Here is a 16,893-nt window from a genome sequence, read left to right on the forward strand (position 1 = left end):
CCTCTAGTCTTTTCCCATTCTGTTGTTTTCCTCTATTTCTTTGCATTGTTCATTGAAGAAGGCCTTCTTGTTTCTCTGTGTGCTTTCCTGGTAACTCAGCTGGTAAAGAATAGCCTGCAATGCAGGAGACCCTGGTTCGATTCCTGGGTCGGGAAGATACGCTGGAGAAGGGAAAGGCTACCCACTCCAATATTCTTGGGCTTTCCTGATGGCTCAGTTGCTAAAGAATCCACCTGCAATGCAGGAGACCTAGGTTTGATCCCTGCGTTGGGAAGATCCCCTGAAGAAGGGAAAGGCTACCCCACTCCAATATTCTGGCCTGGAGAATTCCATGGACTGTATAGTCCATGGGGTCACAAAGAATCGGACACGACTGAATGACTTTCACTCTCACTTCTTGTTTCTCCTTGCTATTCTCTGGAACTTTGCATTTAGTTGGGTATACTTTTCCCTTTCTCCCTTGCTTTTTGCTTCTCTTCTTTCCTCAGCTATTTGTAAGGCCTCCTCAGACAGCCACTTTGCCTTTTTGCATTTCTTTTTCTTGCAGATGGTTTTGGTCCATGCCTCCTGTACAATATTTACAAACTTTCGTCCATAGTTCTTCAGGCACTCTGTTTACCAGAACTAATCTCTTGAATCTATTCATCACCTCCACTGTATAATTACAGGAAATTTGATTTAGGTTGTACCTGAATGGCCTAGTGGTTTTCTCTGCTCTCTTTAGTTTAAGCCTGAATTTTGCTATAAGGAGCTGATGATTTGAGCCACATTCAGCTCCAGGTCTTGTTTTTGCTGACTGTATAGAGCTTCTTCATCTTCAGCTGCAAAGAATGTGATCAGTCTGATTTCAATATTGACCATCTGGTGATGCCCATATGTAAAGTCATCTCTGTGTTGTAGGAAAAGGGTGTTTGCTATGACCAGTGCATTCTCTTGGCAGAATTCTGTTAGCCTTTGCCTTGCTTCATTTTGTACTCCCAAGGCCAAGCTTGTCTGTTACTCCAGGTGTCTCTTGACCTCCTATTTTTGCATTCCAATCCCCTATGATGAATTGGACATCTTTTTGTGTGTGTGTTAGTTCTAGGTCTTATAAGTCTTCATAGAACTGGTCAACTTTAGCTTCTTCAGTGTCAGTGGTTGCGGTGTAGACTTGGATTACTGTGATGTTAAATGGTTTGCCTTGGAAATGAACCAAGATCATTCTGTCATTTGTGAGACTGTACCCAAGTACTGCATTTCGGACAGTTTCATTGATTTTGAGGGCTACTGCATTTCTTCTATGGGATTCTTGCCCACAGTAGTAGATATAATTGTCATCTGAATTAAATTTGCCCATTCCCATCCATTTTAATTCAGATTCCTAAAATGTCGATGTTCAGCACTCTTGCCATCTTCTGTTTGACCACATCCAATTTACCTTGATTCATGGACCTAAAATTTCAGGTTCCTATGCAATACTGTTCTTTACAGCATCGGACTTACTTCCATCACCAATCACATCCACAACTGAGCATCATTTCTGCTTTGGCCCAGCTGCTTAATTCTTTCTGGAGCTATTAGTGATTGCCCTCCACTTTACCCCAGTAGCATAGGGGATGCTTTCGAACCTCAGGGGCAACGGGGAGCAAGGGGGGTGGAGCTCATCTTTCGTTTTTGCCTTTTTGTGCAGTTCATGGGGTTCTCACAGCAAGAATACTGGAATGGTTTGCCATTCCCTCCTCCGGTGGAACACATTTTGTCAGAACTCTCCCTATGACCCATTGGTCTTTGGTGGCCCAGCACTGCATGGCTCATAGCTTCATTGAGTTATGCAAGCCCCTTTGCCACGACAAGGCAGTGATCCATGAAGGCGGATGTGATTATAGGTCCTTAAAATCACAAAACCAGCAAAATAAACTATTTATAAAAAAGAAAATGGACACTACTTCACCAGAAAATTGATAGCGATTGTCTGAGAGATGGAACAAAGGGTGAATTTCTTTTCTTCCTTTCACTTCTAGTCCTCCCTCCAACTTCCTATGAAGAGTGTAAGACACTTTAAATGTTATATATAAAGGCTAATGCTAATTCCTTTTAGAAACTGAAGCTAAGCTAATGTAGAAATTAGCATAGACTTTTTATATATTTATATATATGTTTTAGACTTCAGAAATTAATGTTGAATTGATTCATACTCTGCAGACATCTTATTAAACACTATGATGATTGTGGTTTAGGTGCACAGACAAACAGTTCCCTGCTACCTCCAGATGCAGTGAGCAGTAATCTAAGGAAAAGTGGCCTGAAAAAGCCTGTGGTTGCTTCTTCGTTAAAAAGGCAGGGTAAGTGTCCCTTCCCCAGAATAGGGTAAAGAGGTGGAAAATTATCCTAAATAAGCCTAGAGCAATATAATCACATGAAATGTTGCATGTTGTCCCCCAAGATAAACAATAGCAAGCACTGAGGTCAAGATCTATGCTATCCCTCCCACTGCCTCAAAACAGGTTCACAACCAAATTGTCTTTTAAATAACAAATGCAACAAAAATTACTGACATGCTTTAGCATCATGGATATTGTAGAATATTTTATCTTTGTTGCTCATTACCCACATGCAGTTGGTATAGGTGGTTCAAAACTGAAGAAAAAACATATTTTACAGTTATACAATGATAAATATTTGTTAAGAAATACAAAATTAGTGAAATTTGAAAACACTGAAAGGCCATAGCAGGACTATCATTCTGAATTTTTGAGTCAGAATGACTTGATTTGAACATAACTTATAAATATATATATATATATATGTATATGTATATATCACTTTTCTGTGCAGAAGAGTTAAGCCTGTATGTTTGGGGATCAACATCTTCTTTACTCTCATATAATTTGGCTGGGTGATTAAAAATTAGACATTATCCCTACGCTCACACTTTGGTTTTGAAGACAAGACCAGTAAATACATAAATAGCAGATGGTGCATATGTGTGTGCATGCTAAATCGCTTCAGTCATGTCAGCAAATTGTACAAGACCAAATCTCAATTAACTAATTAAGAACTTACACATTCCAAGAACAAACGTTTGTAGAAGGTCAGGAAGTAAACAAATTGAAAGTATCACTTTGATACAAAGAAAAAAGAAAATAGCTTTTAATCCAGCTTATCATTAGATTCATTTACCTATGAGAATTTTAATTTTAAATGAATAGTAGTTTCGGCATCTTTATATCTTTATAAAAGGGGATATATACTTCAGACACGTGAAGACATTTCAGGAGAAGAAACAGAATGGTAGGTCAGTATGTAGACATACTCATCAGGAATCTGGTCAATTAATGGCTCTAAACCAACCACTCTTCAGTTTGCAGTTTGATGTTGAAAGGCTGCGAACTTTCTGTGGTTAATAGTCTTAAACCCATTAGTCTCTCAGAGCTTTCTATTTCTTTTTTTTCCTTTCTCTAGATGTTTTTTTTTTAGATGAATTTTTAAAAAGAAAATCCCTGCGGTATTCCATTTCCCTTAATTTACCTACTGTCATTGAATTTTGACTTGTTGCTCTTTTATATAGTATAAATTCCTTAGCTTTTTCAGAGTTAACTGTTAAATTCTGTAAGAAAAGATAAAAATTAATGAAAAGTTGTTTGTTTTTTTCCTAGCCTGTGGTCAGCTGTTAGATGAGGCCCAAGTGACCTTATCCTTCCAAGACTGGCTGGCCAGTGTCACAGAGCGCATCCATCAAACCATGCACTATCAGTTTGATGGTAAGTATTGGTCATCTAACTGTGCCGTTGCTGAAAGTCAGAGAAATTAAAGTGGTTGTGTATAGCTCTACTCTGTTTTGAAAAAAAAAGTAATTGGGCTTCACTCTAGAGGGCACTGGACCACAAGAGGATAGAAATCTAAATGAAATAAAGGAATAATCACATAATTAAAATGCAGGACGAACAAAATTGAATTTGGTGATGGAAAAGAAAAACCAGAGCAAATAATAAATAAAAGTAGACAGCCTTGGTCTTAGGGTGTGCGTGGGTGTGTATTTGATGAGGGAGATAACAAGCCTTAGAAGGTCATTCTAAACCCTCTAACTTAAAGCATGGGAGGAAAAAAGTATGGGAAAAAATCTAAACATGTGAGACTAAGATAGTTATATAAAATTACATGGATGTGCTAAGGGCTTCCTGGTGTCTCAGATGGTAAAGAATCTGCCTGCAATGCAGGAGACGTGGGTTTGATCCCTGGGTTGGGAAGATCCTCTGGAGGAGGGCGTGGCAACCCACTCCAGCATTCTTGCCTGGAGAATCTTCATGGTCAGAGGAGCCTGGTGGGCTACAGTCCATGGGGTCGAAAAGAGTCAGGCATGACTGAGCGACTAAGCAGAGTACAGAGCACAGATATGCTCAGGAAGATTGGAGAACACAAGCTAGATTCGGGTTGATCATGATAGCCTCATAGAACCTCAGCAATTTCAGAAGTGGACCATCCACCAGGCCTTGCCCCTTGCCTGAAAAGCATCCCTGATGGATGGTCCTCAGGTTTTGTGCAGTGGTGAACAGCTCACTCCTTTCTGAGGCAGCTCATAACATCGTTGGACATTGAGAGCTGTGAGGAAGGTCTTCCTCATACTAACTGGAAATGTTTGCTAATAATACTTCTGTTGGTTTTAGTCTGTGCTCCAGCCACATGGAGTAAGTCTGTTCCTGCTTTAAAGTAACAGTCCCTGCTACCGCACACACCCGTTGGCCTGCAGGACAGGTCTTCTCTTTTCCAAGTGATACATCTCAGGTCTTCAAACACTCCTCATGGCATTATTTACAAACCTCACAACACTTTGATGTTCTTTGCTGAATATGTTGAAGTTTATGAAAATCATTTTAAATACAAAGCACCCCAAAGGGAATAGTAGCCCAACAGCGGACACTCACTAAGAGGAACTGAGCTGAAGGGTTGGAACAGTTGTGGCTTCATGGTGAAGAGAGGAACAAGAATGGAGATGCTGAAATACATGCTTAGTTTTATTTACCTTGGTTCAGAATAAATAAAATTTATTCAGTAATAGAATTTTAGAAGTTACTTTTAGAAAAACAAAATAAACTAGGGAAGTTTAGGGATTTCCCTGGTGATCTAGTGGCTAAGACTACACAATCCCAGTGCAGGGGGCCTGGGTTTGATCCCTGGTCAGGGAACTAGGTCCCACATGCTTCAACTAAAGATTCTGCATGCTGCAACGATAGAAGATCATTTAAAAAAAAAAAAAAAACTAGGGAAGATTAAAAAGAGAGTCTGTTTTTCTTTTCTTTTAAAATTTCATTTATTTATATATTGCTTAAAATAATATAATAAATACCTACTAACCTACCTCCCAAAACATAAAATAGAACATTGACAATAATGTAAGCTATAAACTATGGCCCTTTTTCATCCCATTCCTTATACCACCCTCTCTCACCATCTCTGTTACCACCACCCTTGTCAAAGTCACCCTCCAGCACTGTGATTCTGTGTCTTTTACAAGGGTTTTTCAAGATTAATTTATAAACCTAAACCCTAGCATCCCATCAGCTGAGTTCTGGTGAGTTAGCACTTTTAGAGTCTCTGCATGTAGCCTCTAATCTAATTTCAAGATGAAAGACTTTAAAATTCCTTTCTTCAATGAGTTCTCTAAACTGTCTATATGGGAATTCCTTGGTGGTCTAGTGGTTAGGACCTCACACTTTGACTGCTGAGGGTGAAGGTTCAGTCCCTGGTTGGGGACGCAAGATCTGCAAGTCATGCCACATGGCTAAAAACAAAATCAACTGCATATATATTAATATTCAAAAGTGTGTTAGTCGTTCAGTCGTGTCCGACTTTTTTGTGACCCCGTGGACTGTAGCCCACCAGGCTCCTCTGTCCATGGAATTCTCCAGGTAAGAATACTGAAGTGACAGCTATTCCCTCCTCCAGGGGATCTTCCCAGGGATTGAACCCAGGTCTCCCGAGTTGCAGGCAGATTCTTTACCATCTGAGCCAGCAGGGAAGCCCCTGTATTACTATTATAGTGGCTCAAAAGCAATGACAGTTTTGTTATTAACATTCTACATTCAATTAAGCAGGTAAAAATCAATTGAAAGGATGTAAAATCTTAATATGAAATTCCAGAAAACCTTTTATTTTTCTTGGTTTGATCTTTATTTCAAAAGAGGTATCTGAACTGTCTTTAAGAACTGCTGTTTAAGTTGCATCCAGGGAGGTGGAAGTTACCTATTAATCCACTTGGTTCTGGATGTGTTTGCTCTGTTGGAGCTTGACCCTTGGGCAGAGTTAGTATGAAAACCTCTGATTTTTTTCAACCTGAACACACTTTCTATTGACGTTTTGTTGACCTAGTGTTTTGCAAGTTTTTTTAAAAAGTTTGTTAAGTATTTTCAAACAGTTTTCCTACCTTCAGATCAGAGAGAAGACTGATGCTTATTGGATAACGTGTCCTAACTTTGCAGTCTCTGGCATTCACAGTTCTGGCCATCTGAGAGCATGAATGCAAGCAGCAAATGCCTGGGAGAGTGAGCAGGAGTGAATCAAGTTTACCTTCTCAACTCAGCTTCAATGTTCTCATCTCATTTCATGTCCTCTTCAAAGGGAGAAGTCTGTGCTGTGGTGGTGTTTACAAAATTGAGGACTAGAAAAGTTATTTTTGGTAGATGACAAGAATTGGTTATAATTGCAGGGGATCAGGAGTAGGGCAAGTGACAGTGCTAGACTCATAAAGGTCCATCCAAGCTGGTTTTTGCCTCTGTGTAAAGAAATCTCGGTGCTATTTTTAGTTATTACTGCACATCAGTTGCATTTCCTCCACTTTTCTCTGCACACCAGAAAGCCCACTTGTGTTTCTTTAAATGAATTCTTCTTATTTCCTGTAGGCAAACCAGAGCCACTGGTTTTCCACATTCCTCAGTCCTTTTTTGATGCCCTGCAACAGAGAATATCCATCGGCAGCGCAAAGAAACGGCTTCCCAACTCTACCACAGGTACAAGATGTTTCTTTAGGAATAGCCGTAGATGTTTAGACCTTACAGAATTATGTTTGAGAAAAACTGTGCAGGATTTTCAGGATTAGGTCTTATAGTTACATGCTCAGAGCATGAAGCCTTAGCCCATCAGCTCTTAGAATAATGATCACACACTTCAAAAGCCTCATGCTTATTCTAGTAAGAGTTGATGAAAAAATTCAGAAAGTACAAACTTGATAAAAGAACCACCAATGAAGGGTAATGAAGGTGCCCACCAAGAAGTTCGGTATTTTCTAGATATGAGCCAGTTTCAACAAAAGCATTGCAAGCTCCCGTTGTTATTTGGGCTGGCCTCTTGGAAGCATATTACAGTATGTGTCAAACACTAAAACTTGTTTTTCAAGATTCCTGATTTTTGATGAAGGGAGATTTTCTTTCTGGAGTGATTCTCAGGCTTGGTACATTTTACCATTACAGTATTCTGGTACTTATTTCTTGATTTTATATAATATCTTTCTACTAGAGATCTTAAGATACTTATTAGGTAGTACAGGAAAATGAGGGAGAAAAAAGGAGGAAGAAAAGATTGCTCAGGGGCAAATAGCCCAAGAGTGTCTATGGCTGGAAATCATAACTGTTTCTTCAGTAAATTGTTATTTGATGATATAATAGGGACCGAAGTTTAATTCTGGAGAATTCCATGGACAGAGCTGCCTGGCAGGCTATAGTCCATGGGATCACAGAATTGGACACGACTGAGTAACTAACACTTTCACTTTCACTTTAAATGATACAAACTGTGAATCACTCTGTTTAGGGCCATAAAAATCTCCCATCTTTGTGCCTTATCTCTCTAACGTTTGAGACAATGTTGATTCTTACCGTTTATTTTTATTTATTTATTTTTTTCTTCCCATTTACACTTTAGGTCTAATATATTAATTTTAACCCATCCTTTAGATATTTTTAGGCCCTTCAGTGGAACTCCTTTATAATCGGGAGGCAGGGTAATTGATTGGCAACCGCATGAGCAAAGTTTAAACTCCATGTAATTATTTTAAGGACTCTGATTTGACCTCTGATGTATCTAAAGTTGTAAGAAGCTGTTTTATAATGGAGTCTTGTGTCTGTAGTTTTATGAAACAAAGAAAGAAGTTTCTAAGATGCCCAAAATTAGCATCTCAAGAAAGCATCAGAGACTTCATATAGCAAAAATCCATATCATTTGGTTCACCACATTTTGCAAAACCCTGTTTATAGACTTGCTTCTAGAATTCCTTTTTTGGGGATTTCCCTGGCGGTCCAGTGATTAGGACTCAGTGATTTCAGTGCCAGGGCCTGGGTTTGACCCCTGGTCAGTTAACTAAGAGCCTACAAGTCATGCAGCACAGCCAAAAAAGAAAACATAGGATTTCTTTTTTTTTTTTAATTTATTTTTGGCTGTGCTGGCTCTTCCTTGCTGCCTGTGGGCTTTTCTCTAGTTGTAGAGAGAACGGGATCTACTCTCTAGTTACGTTGTACAGGCTTCTCATAGCAGTGGCTTCCCTTGTTGCTGACCATGGGCTCTAGAGTGCTTGGGCTCCAGTAGTTGCAGCTCCCAGGCTCTAGAGCATAGGCTCAGTAGTTGCGGCACACGGGCTTAGTTGCTCCAGAGCATGTGGGATCTTCTGGGACCAGGGATCGAACCCATGTCTCCTGCATTGGCAGGCAGATTCTTTACCACTGAGCCACCAGGAAACCCCAGGATTTCTTTTTTAGAGGGCAAGATTCTAAAAGGCACGAATATCACTTCACTGAACTCTCTAGAAACTAAAATGACAAATTCAGTGAAAGAGCCCAGGTAATGCTATTATTTTTCAGTAGTCTAATTTTGTCCCCTTTTTTGCCTTAAAGCTTTTGTTCGCAAAGATGCCTTGCCACTGGGAACCTTTTCCAAGTATACCTGGCATATCACGAATATCCTTCAGGTTAAACAAATCTTAGATACCCCGGAGGTAAGAACTGATTTCTACAACACTGGGAGGGCAGAGTGGGGAAGAGAGAGAACCAAGTGCAGGAAGCACCAGCTCGTTGAGTTACGGACACTACAGAGAATTCCTTTTGTTCATCCTAAGAGATTATTCAGGAACATTGGTGACTTTATGGTTCCAACTCTGATTTTAATAGGTATTCACTGGAACTTGAGGTTGTACTCTTTTTTAAATCGGAACATCCTTTTTTCTTTGCCTTTGGGATGAGAAAACAAGGATGCTTTTTCTTGTAAATTAGATAATACTCCCCTACTATCTGTGGTGAGCCCTAAATAAACTGGCAGGCACCTGGGAAGTATATGTATAACTTGAGATGATGTGCTACTGTGAAGTCAGTAGGTCCAGCACAATTTAGTGTTCTTCTCCAAACTGCAACTGAGTTCTCATTAGAGAAATGATTCGTAGTTTGTGTTCCTTTTTACAGGGATAGTAGTAGACATTTTTAAACATTTTTTTCAAGCAGATCCTAAAATCTTGAGGATTTTCCCTTCCTATGATAATGAAATATTGTGGAAAACTCAACATCATGTGATTTAATACATTAAGATTAGCTTGACTGCAAGGCATTGTTATGTTCAGAAAAATAATAAATTGGTATCTGTAGAACTTACATGTGAACACTAGGGAAGACTTAACCCTAAAGACAATGGAGGAACTTCTTTAAATGCAGGATGTCACAGACAGAAAACATGATGTGCAGGGAGGTACTGAAACAACCCGGAGTAAAGTTAAATTGCTGAGCCTCTGTTGTGCATCACTTACCTGTATCACCCCATTCCACTCACAGCCATGACTTGGTATGGACTGTATTTTGCAGATGAGAAACAGGCTGTGGGAAGCTCAGCCTGCTGTTTAGTGGCAAAGATAAAATTCAGTCCAGGCTTTGTCTGACTCAGTGCCAGGGATGGTGGAAGCACACAAGACATGAGCTGTAGGTGTTGTTGGTATAGTTTTTAGGAGACTGCTGCCAGCAGAGCAGTGAGGAAGGAATAAAATGACTTTAGAGCAGATCTGTGCCAGCAGCAGTTATGTAGCCATGAAGGTATTAGGGGTTCAGTTCACTAGGGTTTGGCAGGAGTTCAAATTATAGAAAAAAAGGGAAGCCATGAACAATATATAGGAGAAAAGGCAGAATTGTTGAAAAAATTTACTTGAAAATACAAGGAAAACTTTTGAGTGTACTTGAAAGAGTGAATAAAACCTGTCATCCAGTGTTCGTCTACTTGTAAAGGTTTTCCTTTCTCACCTTTCTTGGTATTGTCTCCATATCCAGATGCCTTTGGAAATCACCCGGAGTTTTATCCAGAACCGAGATGGGACCTATGAGCTGTTTAAATGTCCTAAAGTAGAAGTAGAGAGCATAGCAGAAACCTACGGTCGTATAGAAAAGCAACCAGTGCTGCGACCCTTGGAACTAAAAACTTTTCTCAAAGTTGGTAAGTAAATTGGTGGTTTCAATAGCACACCTTCCTTTGAAGGTCACCTGTGTGTATTATGCTGTCCTAGACTTTTGAGTCTTGACCTTAAGCAAAGAAGACACATTCATACATTTTGTAAAGGCAGTCATGGGGTAAGGTGTTTTGTTTCATTTGAGCCACTGCTTTTAAAATAAAATTAGAGAAGTAATCCCTGTTCATTATACAGAAATCATAGATTTCACTATAGAGCATAAAGAAAAATAAAAACCACTGATAATGCCACCCACCATGCTTCCCAAGTGGCACTAGTGGTAAAGAACCCGCCTGCCGATGCAGGAGACGTAAGAGAGAAGACAGGAAGATCCCCTGGAGGAGGAAATGGCAACCCACTCCAGCATTCTTGTCTGGAGAATCCTATTGACAGAGGAGCCTGGCAGGCTGCAGGAAAAGCCCATCAGGGTCCTTTGTCCATGGGGTCCCAAAGAGTTGGACATGACTGAAGTGACTTAGCACATAGCACAGTCCCACCCACCATAGACGACATCACCATTAAGATTTTGGTGTACACTCGTTTTTTTTTCTGTGCATAGAAAGAGTTTCTGAAACATGGTATCATATCTAAATAGCTTTTTCCACTTAAAAATATATCATGAACAACTTTCCATGTCTGTCTTCAACATTATTTTAGACTTTTTTTGTTATTATAAAACATATATAATATACAACTTAACATTTTAACCATTTTTAAGCATAAAATTTTTCTGCCATAAAGAGCTTTGGCATTGTTATGTAACCGTCACTACCATTCAGCTCCAATTTTCATCTTCCTCAACTGAAACTGTACCCATTAAATACTAATCCGCATTCCTGCCTCCCCAACCCAAGTTACCATTCCAGTTTTTGTCTATATGAATTTGATTACTTAAATTAGAATCATACAATTTTTGTCCTTTTGTTACTGGTTTATTTCATGTACCATAATGTCTTCAATGTTCATCCATGTTGGAGCATATGTCAAATTTTCTTTCTAAGGCTGAGAAATGTTTCATTATATGTATAGGCTACACTTTGTGTATCCATTCATCTGTCCGGATACTTGGATTGGATTGCTTGATCTTTTGGCTATTGTGAATATGACATTTTTAAACAGCTGCACAAAAGTCATTCATTAAGTTATCTCACTCTGATCAACCCCGAGTTTAAGTTATATCAAACTTTTTGCTATTATAAACAATGCTTCCTTTTATAATTAACTTCCTTTTAGAAAAACCTTTTATGGCCTTAATTATTTCCTAACTTACTTAGGATATTTTGGGGGATAAATTCTTAAAAGTTAAATTGGAGGACTTCCCTGGTGACACAGTGGAAAAGAACCCGCCTGCCAATGCAGGGGACACAGGTTCGATTCCTGGTCTGGGAAGATTCCACATGCCTCGGAGCAACTAAGACTAGGTGCCACAACTACTGAGCCCGCACTTCAGAGCCTGAGCTCTGCAACAAGAGAAGCCACAACAATGAGAGGCCCAGACACCACAGCTAGAGAGTGGTCCCGTCACCACAGCTAGAGAAAGTCCTTGCACAGCAACAAAGATCCAGGGCAACCAGAAATAAGATTATTTAAAAAAAGGAAAAGTGAAATTGGAGAGTCACAGTTTATTTACATTTTTAGGACTTTTGATTTTTTTTTTTTTTTGACTTTTGATTTTTTTTGTCACACTGCTCTCCAGAAAGATGGTACTAATTCTACAGTTTACTCCTGCTAACCATGTATGAAAGAGTTTCTCTTTTTTAATCTTTGTTGATCTGATAGGCAAAAAATATCCTATCATTCTTTTAATTTACATTACCCTCAAATATTAATGAGAGTACAATTTTCAATTAGTCATTTGTATTTGATTAATTGCTTTTGCTTTGTCTATTTTTAACTGAGGTATTTTAATAATAATGACACCTGCAACAAAATGCACTTAATGAGCTCTGTGCTGGCTGTTATTTTAAGTACTTTACATAGATTAATTCATTTAATGCTCATCAGCCTACTCAGGGGTAGATACTGTGATCCCCGTTTACAGATGAATAAATCGAGGTGAAGATAAGTACAGTAACCTGCCCAGAGTTACACAGCTAGTGAAGTGGTAGAGCTGATCTTCAACCCCAGGCAATTAGAGCCTTCACTCCTAGCCATCCAGTACTCACTCACCTGTCTTTCCACTAACTAGGCTATAAGCACTTTCAGGGTAGTGAACTATGTCATGGAGAAATTTAGAATCTGTAATTATTTTGTCAAACTCCTGTGAAATATATTTTTGGCTACTCTTGTGAGTAAGATGTTTATCATGTGTCTAACTTGTTACTGCCAGTGTATGGGAAGCTCTTGATTTTGGTATGCATGCATGCTAAGTCACTTCAGTCATGTGACTCTTTGCAAACCCAAAGACTGTGTAACCTGCCAGGCTCCTCTGTCCATGGGATTCTCCAGGCAAGAATACTGGAGTGGGTTGCCATGCCCTTCTTCAGATTTTGGTTTCAGTTCAGTTCAGTCGCTCAGTCATGTCCAACTCTGCAACCCCATGAATCGCAGCACGCCAGGCCTCCCTGTCCATCACAAACTCCCAGAGTCCTAGATAGCATATTAAAAAGCAGAGACATTACTTTGCCAACAAAGGTCCGTCTGGTCAAAGCTATGGTTTTTCCAGTGGTCATGTATGGATGTGAGATTTTGATATAAATAGTATCAAATTGCTGTCCTTAATGAGTTCCTAGTAGTGATGATAGTTGTTTACCTGTTGGTTTCTGGAAATTAATTATATCACTTGAAAAGTGATGATAAATTTATTTCCTATCAAATGTTTATACCATTGTCTTTTTCTTATTAAATTACTTACAACTTCAAGAGCAACAATGAATAATAGTAAAGCTAGCAGCTTTGGATTTTCATTTTATTATAGTAAAATTATTGTTTTTACTATAGTTAAACTCCCCCAGCATAGCATTTTCCAACTGTCTTGAAGAAGAGATAGTGATAAATATTCTCTGAAAAAAGTGTTCCATGATCTGATAAGTTTGAAAATGCTACATACTATATTTTTTTTATTTGAAGACCCTTGAATGTAAGATGTTCAGTCAACTTTGTAATAACTTTTTTGGTGGGAAAAGAAATTTTGCCACATGAAAACTAACCTAGTTGTAAGATACACTCAGGTCCCAGAAAATGTTACAATTGGAGTAGGGAGGCAGTAGTGAGTAGTGTCTTACAATATAATGTATCTCTCTTAGTAACTCATCCTATAAATTTGCATATTAAAAAATCCTGAAATAAAGATTTGTATTGAACTTTATGTAATTTAAATTTTCCACAATTTATTTGACCAGTGAACTCTTTTCAGGGGAATGCCATTAGTATTTCATATAGAATCCATTTCTGGAAAAAACTGCTCTAAGTTTCACTAGTAAATAATGAACTATTGATTATTAATTTCAGATAAATTTTTTTATTTTAATAGCATATCACATTCTTAGTTTATTAAGTTATTTTTATTAGGAGCTATAATTGATTTGTAATATAGTTTTTTTTATTATTTTTATTTATTCATTTAATTTTTGGCCTTGCCACACAACTTGCAGGAGTTCACCAACCAGGAATTGAACCTGGGCCACACCAGTAAAAGTGCTGAATCCTAACCACTAGACCACCAGGCAGGTCCCTGAAATTGAATTTTTTTAAATACCTTTTTACCATCTTTTGAGAAACCTCTAAAGATAAATTCTACTGACCCAAGTGCAATGAAATTTAAGTATAGTTCGTGTACAATATGAATTTTAGGAATCAATTTCTAATATTGAAATAATCTTACATTTCTGGAATAAATCCTATGTGGTCTTTTTTCTTTTAATATATATGTAGATTCTATTTGCTAATACTTTATTTAGGATTTTTTATTATCTATTCATACATATTAATTGCCTACAATTTCTTTTTTGGAGGCTATCTTTTTTGGGTCTTGGTAATAGTTATATAGAAAATGATTTGTAGGAGAAGGAAATGGCAACCCACTCCAGTATTCTTGCCTGGAAAAGTCCATGGACAGAGGAGCCTGGCAGGCTGCAGTCCTTGGGGTTACATGACTGAGCATGTGTGCACGAGTGTGGAGGGAGATGGGTTGGTAGCAATAAAGTGGTAGAACTAAAAAAAAAAAAAAGAAAATGATTTGTATGTTTTGAACTATTTTCCACTTTTGTCTGTTAAACATTCCGAACTCTTTAAAAACTTTTTCTAACATTTTCTTGGAACTTTTTAATTTTTATACCTTTTGGAATTACCAGTTAATTTTTAAAATTCATGTTTGATAATAGGAACATTTAAGGTTCTTATTATTAATATCTAAATAGCCTATAGTCATAGTTTAGTTTCTCTGTTCTCAATACTTTGTATTTAAAATTTCTATTTGGTTGAGGCTTTTGATTTTTATATTCTTAAGTATCCATTCCTACTTTTATTTTTTTTGAGTTCAGAAGATGTGCCTTTTCAATTTTTTTAAAGGAATTTAAAAATATTTTCTCACTAACCTAAAGTATGATATGAATTTGTGCTAGCAAATGTATTATTATTTATCCAATATAAAATCTTGTATAGCTTTAAGATTTATAAAACTTAGATAAGCAGAGCTGTAACACAATTTCCTACTACAGTTTTGTTTCTCTAAATGTCTTCTGATACTGCAAAAGCCTTTAAATATTGTAATGCAATGTTTTTTTGGTACATTAGAGCTTTTGACAGATGTCAATGTAAATATATTATCTTAATCCATTTGCACTGCTGTAACAGAATACTGTAAAGTGGGTGACTTATAAACAATAGAGATTTATTTCTCACAGTTCTGCAGGGTGGGAAGTTCAAGATTCCTACAGATTCAATGTCTGATGAGGGACTGCATCCTGGTTCAAAAGCCATCAGCAGCCTTCTCTTTGTGTTGTCACATTTCAGAAAGGGCATAGATGTCTCTGGGGTCTTAAATGGGGGCATTCAATCTCACTCATCAGGGCTCTTCCCTCATGACCTAATCACCTTCCAAAGGCCCTGCCTCCAAGTACTGTCACATTGGGGATTAGGTTTTCAATTTATGAATTTTGGGAGGATACAGTAATATTAGGGAGAAATTTTAGAGAATATAGATTCAGCCTATAGCAACAGTTCATCAATTTAAAAATAATGTTTGCCCTTAATTTGTCTTTATTCAATATTACAACAGTGACACCAGCTTTCTTTTGTTTTACATTTTTCTAATGATTGCCATCCTTTTAACTTTTTTGTGACACTTTGTTCTTGTTGAATCTTATCAGTATTATATTGTTTTTATTTTTCTCTGATTTTAATATATCCCCTTTACTGTAATTAATATAGTTAGTCTTCTGTCGTCTTGGTTTTTTATTATTATTATTTATTATTTTTGGCTGTGCTGGGTCTTCTTTGCGGCGCAGGCTTTTCTCTAGCTGCGGCAAGCAGGGGCTGCTCTCCAGTTCCCCTGTGCAGACTTCTCATTGCAGTGGCTCCTCTTGTTGCAGAACATGGCACTAGGGTGCACAGGCTTCAGTAGTTGCGGCTGTCTGGCTTAGAGCACAGGCTCAAGAGTTACGGCTCATGGGCTTTGTTGGTCCTCAGCACATGGGATCTTCTCAGATCAGGGACTGAACCCGTGTTTCCAGCATTGGCAGGCAGAATCTTTACCACTGAGCCACCAGGAAAGCCCCCTGTCTTTTTGTTTTTCTGTCTTTTGCTAAATGGACTATGTTTTCTATGTTTATTGTCTCCATGTTTTTGAGGTGATACCATATGCTTATTTTTAATTCTGCTAGTACTTTATATTTAGTCAAGAGCATTCTTTAAGCTGAGTTTTTCACATTTAAATCTTTAATATTCTGGACTTTATCTTGATGTAAGTTATAAAGTAAGATTCTGTCATCTTTTAGTTTCTTCCAGATAATTATGTAGTTGATGCACCCCATTTGTTATAAGAAACACTTACTTGTATTTCTTACACTAATTGAAAATACCATTTTGGCCTTATCTTAAATTCCTCTTCTTTTTGTATCCATTTTGGATCTTTCTTTTTTGTTCTTTTCGTCTGTCTAGATATATACCAGTACAACACTCTTGTGGTTATTATGGATTTGTAATATATGTTAGAACCATGTGGATTTTAGTTGTTTCTGGTTTCCTTGAAACTTGACCTTTTCTTGCTAGTCTCCCTTTTCATCTCATCCAGCTGTCTTTTCCTCTTAGCCTGGCCTCTCCTTATGATTCTTTTGGCCCTATTTTCATAAAGGCTGGGTCTTATTTTATTTGAGAATGCCGACAGTTTTGGATAGATAAAGCAGTAATCACTTTTCCCTTCCCTTGATTCTTCTTGTTGCCCCCCCCCCTTTTTTTTTCTTCTCATATAGGTTTTTTTTTTTTTTTTAACTTCTTTGTGCTTTTAAAAT

At 37.9% G+C, this 16,893-nt stretch overlaps 1 protein-coding gene across 3 annotated transcripts in view; it reads left to right on the plus strand.

Moving 5' to 3' along the window:
- The window catches only part of C3H2orf42 (chromosome 3 C2orf42 homolog), a 46,079-nt gene that overhangs the window by 26,157 nt on the left and 3,029 nt on the right, over positions 1 to 16,893 (plus strand). For all 3 annotated transcript variants that reach the window (XM_065928972.1, XM_065928970.1, XM_065928971.1), the window contains 5 exons: positions 2,217 to 2,321; positions 3,636 to 3,740; positions 6,876 to 6,983; positions 8,859 to 8,959; positions 10,269 to 10,431. In XM_065928972.1, the coding sequence (XP_065785044.1) occupies positions 2,217 to 2,321; positions 3,636 to 3,740; positions 6,876 to 6,983; positions 8,859 to 8,959; positions 10,269 to 10,431 (582 nt within the window). The remainder of the gene's footprint in view (positions 1 to 2,216; positions 2,322 to 3,635; positions 3,741 to 6,875; positions 6,984 to 8,858; positions 8,960 to 10,268; positions 10,432 to 16,893) is intronic.

Source organism: Muntiacus reevesi, chromosome 3 (genome assembly GCF_963930625.1).
Source record: "Muntiacus reevesi chromosome 3, mMunRee1.1, whole genome shotgun sequence".
In the NCBI taxonomy this organism is placed as follows: Eukaryota; Metazoa; Chordata; class Mammalia; order Artiodactyla; family Cervidae; genus Muntiacus; species Muntiacus reevesi.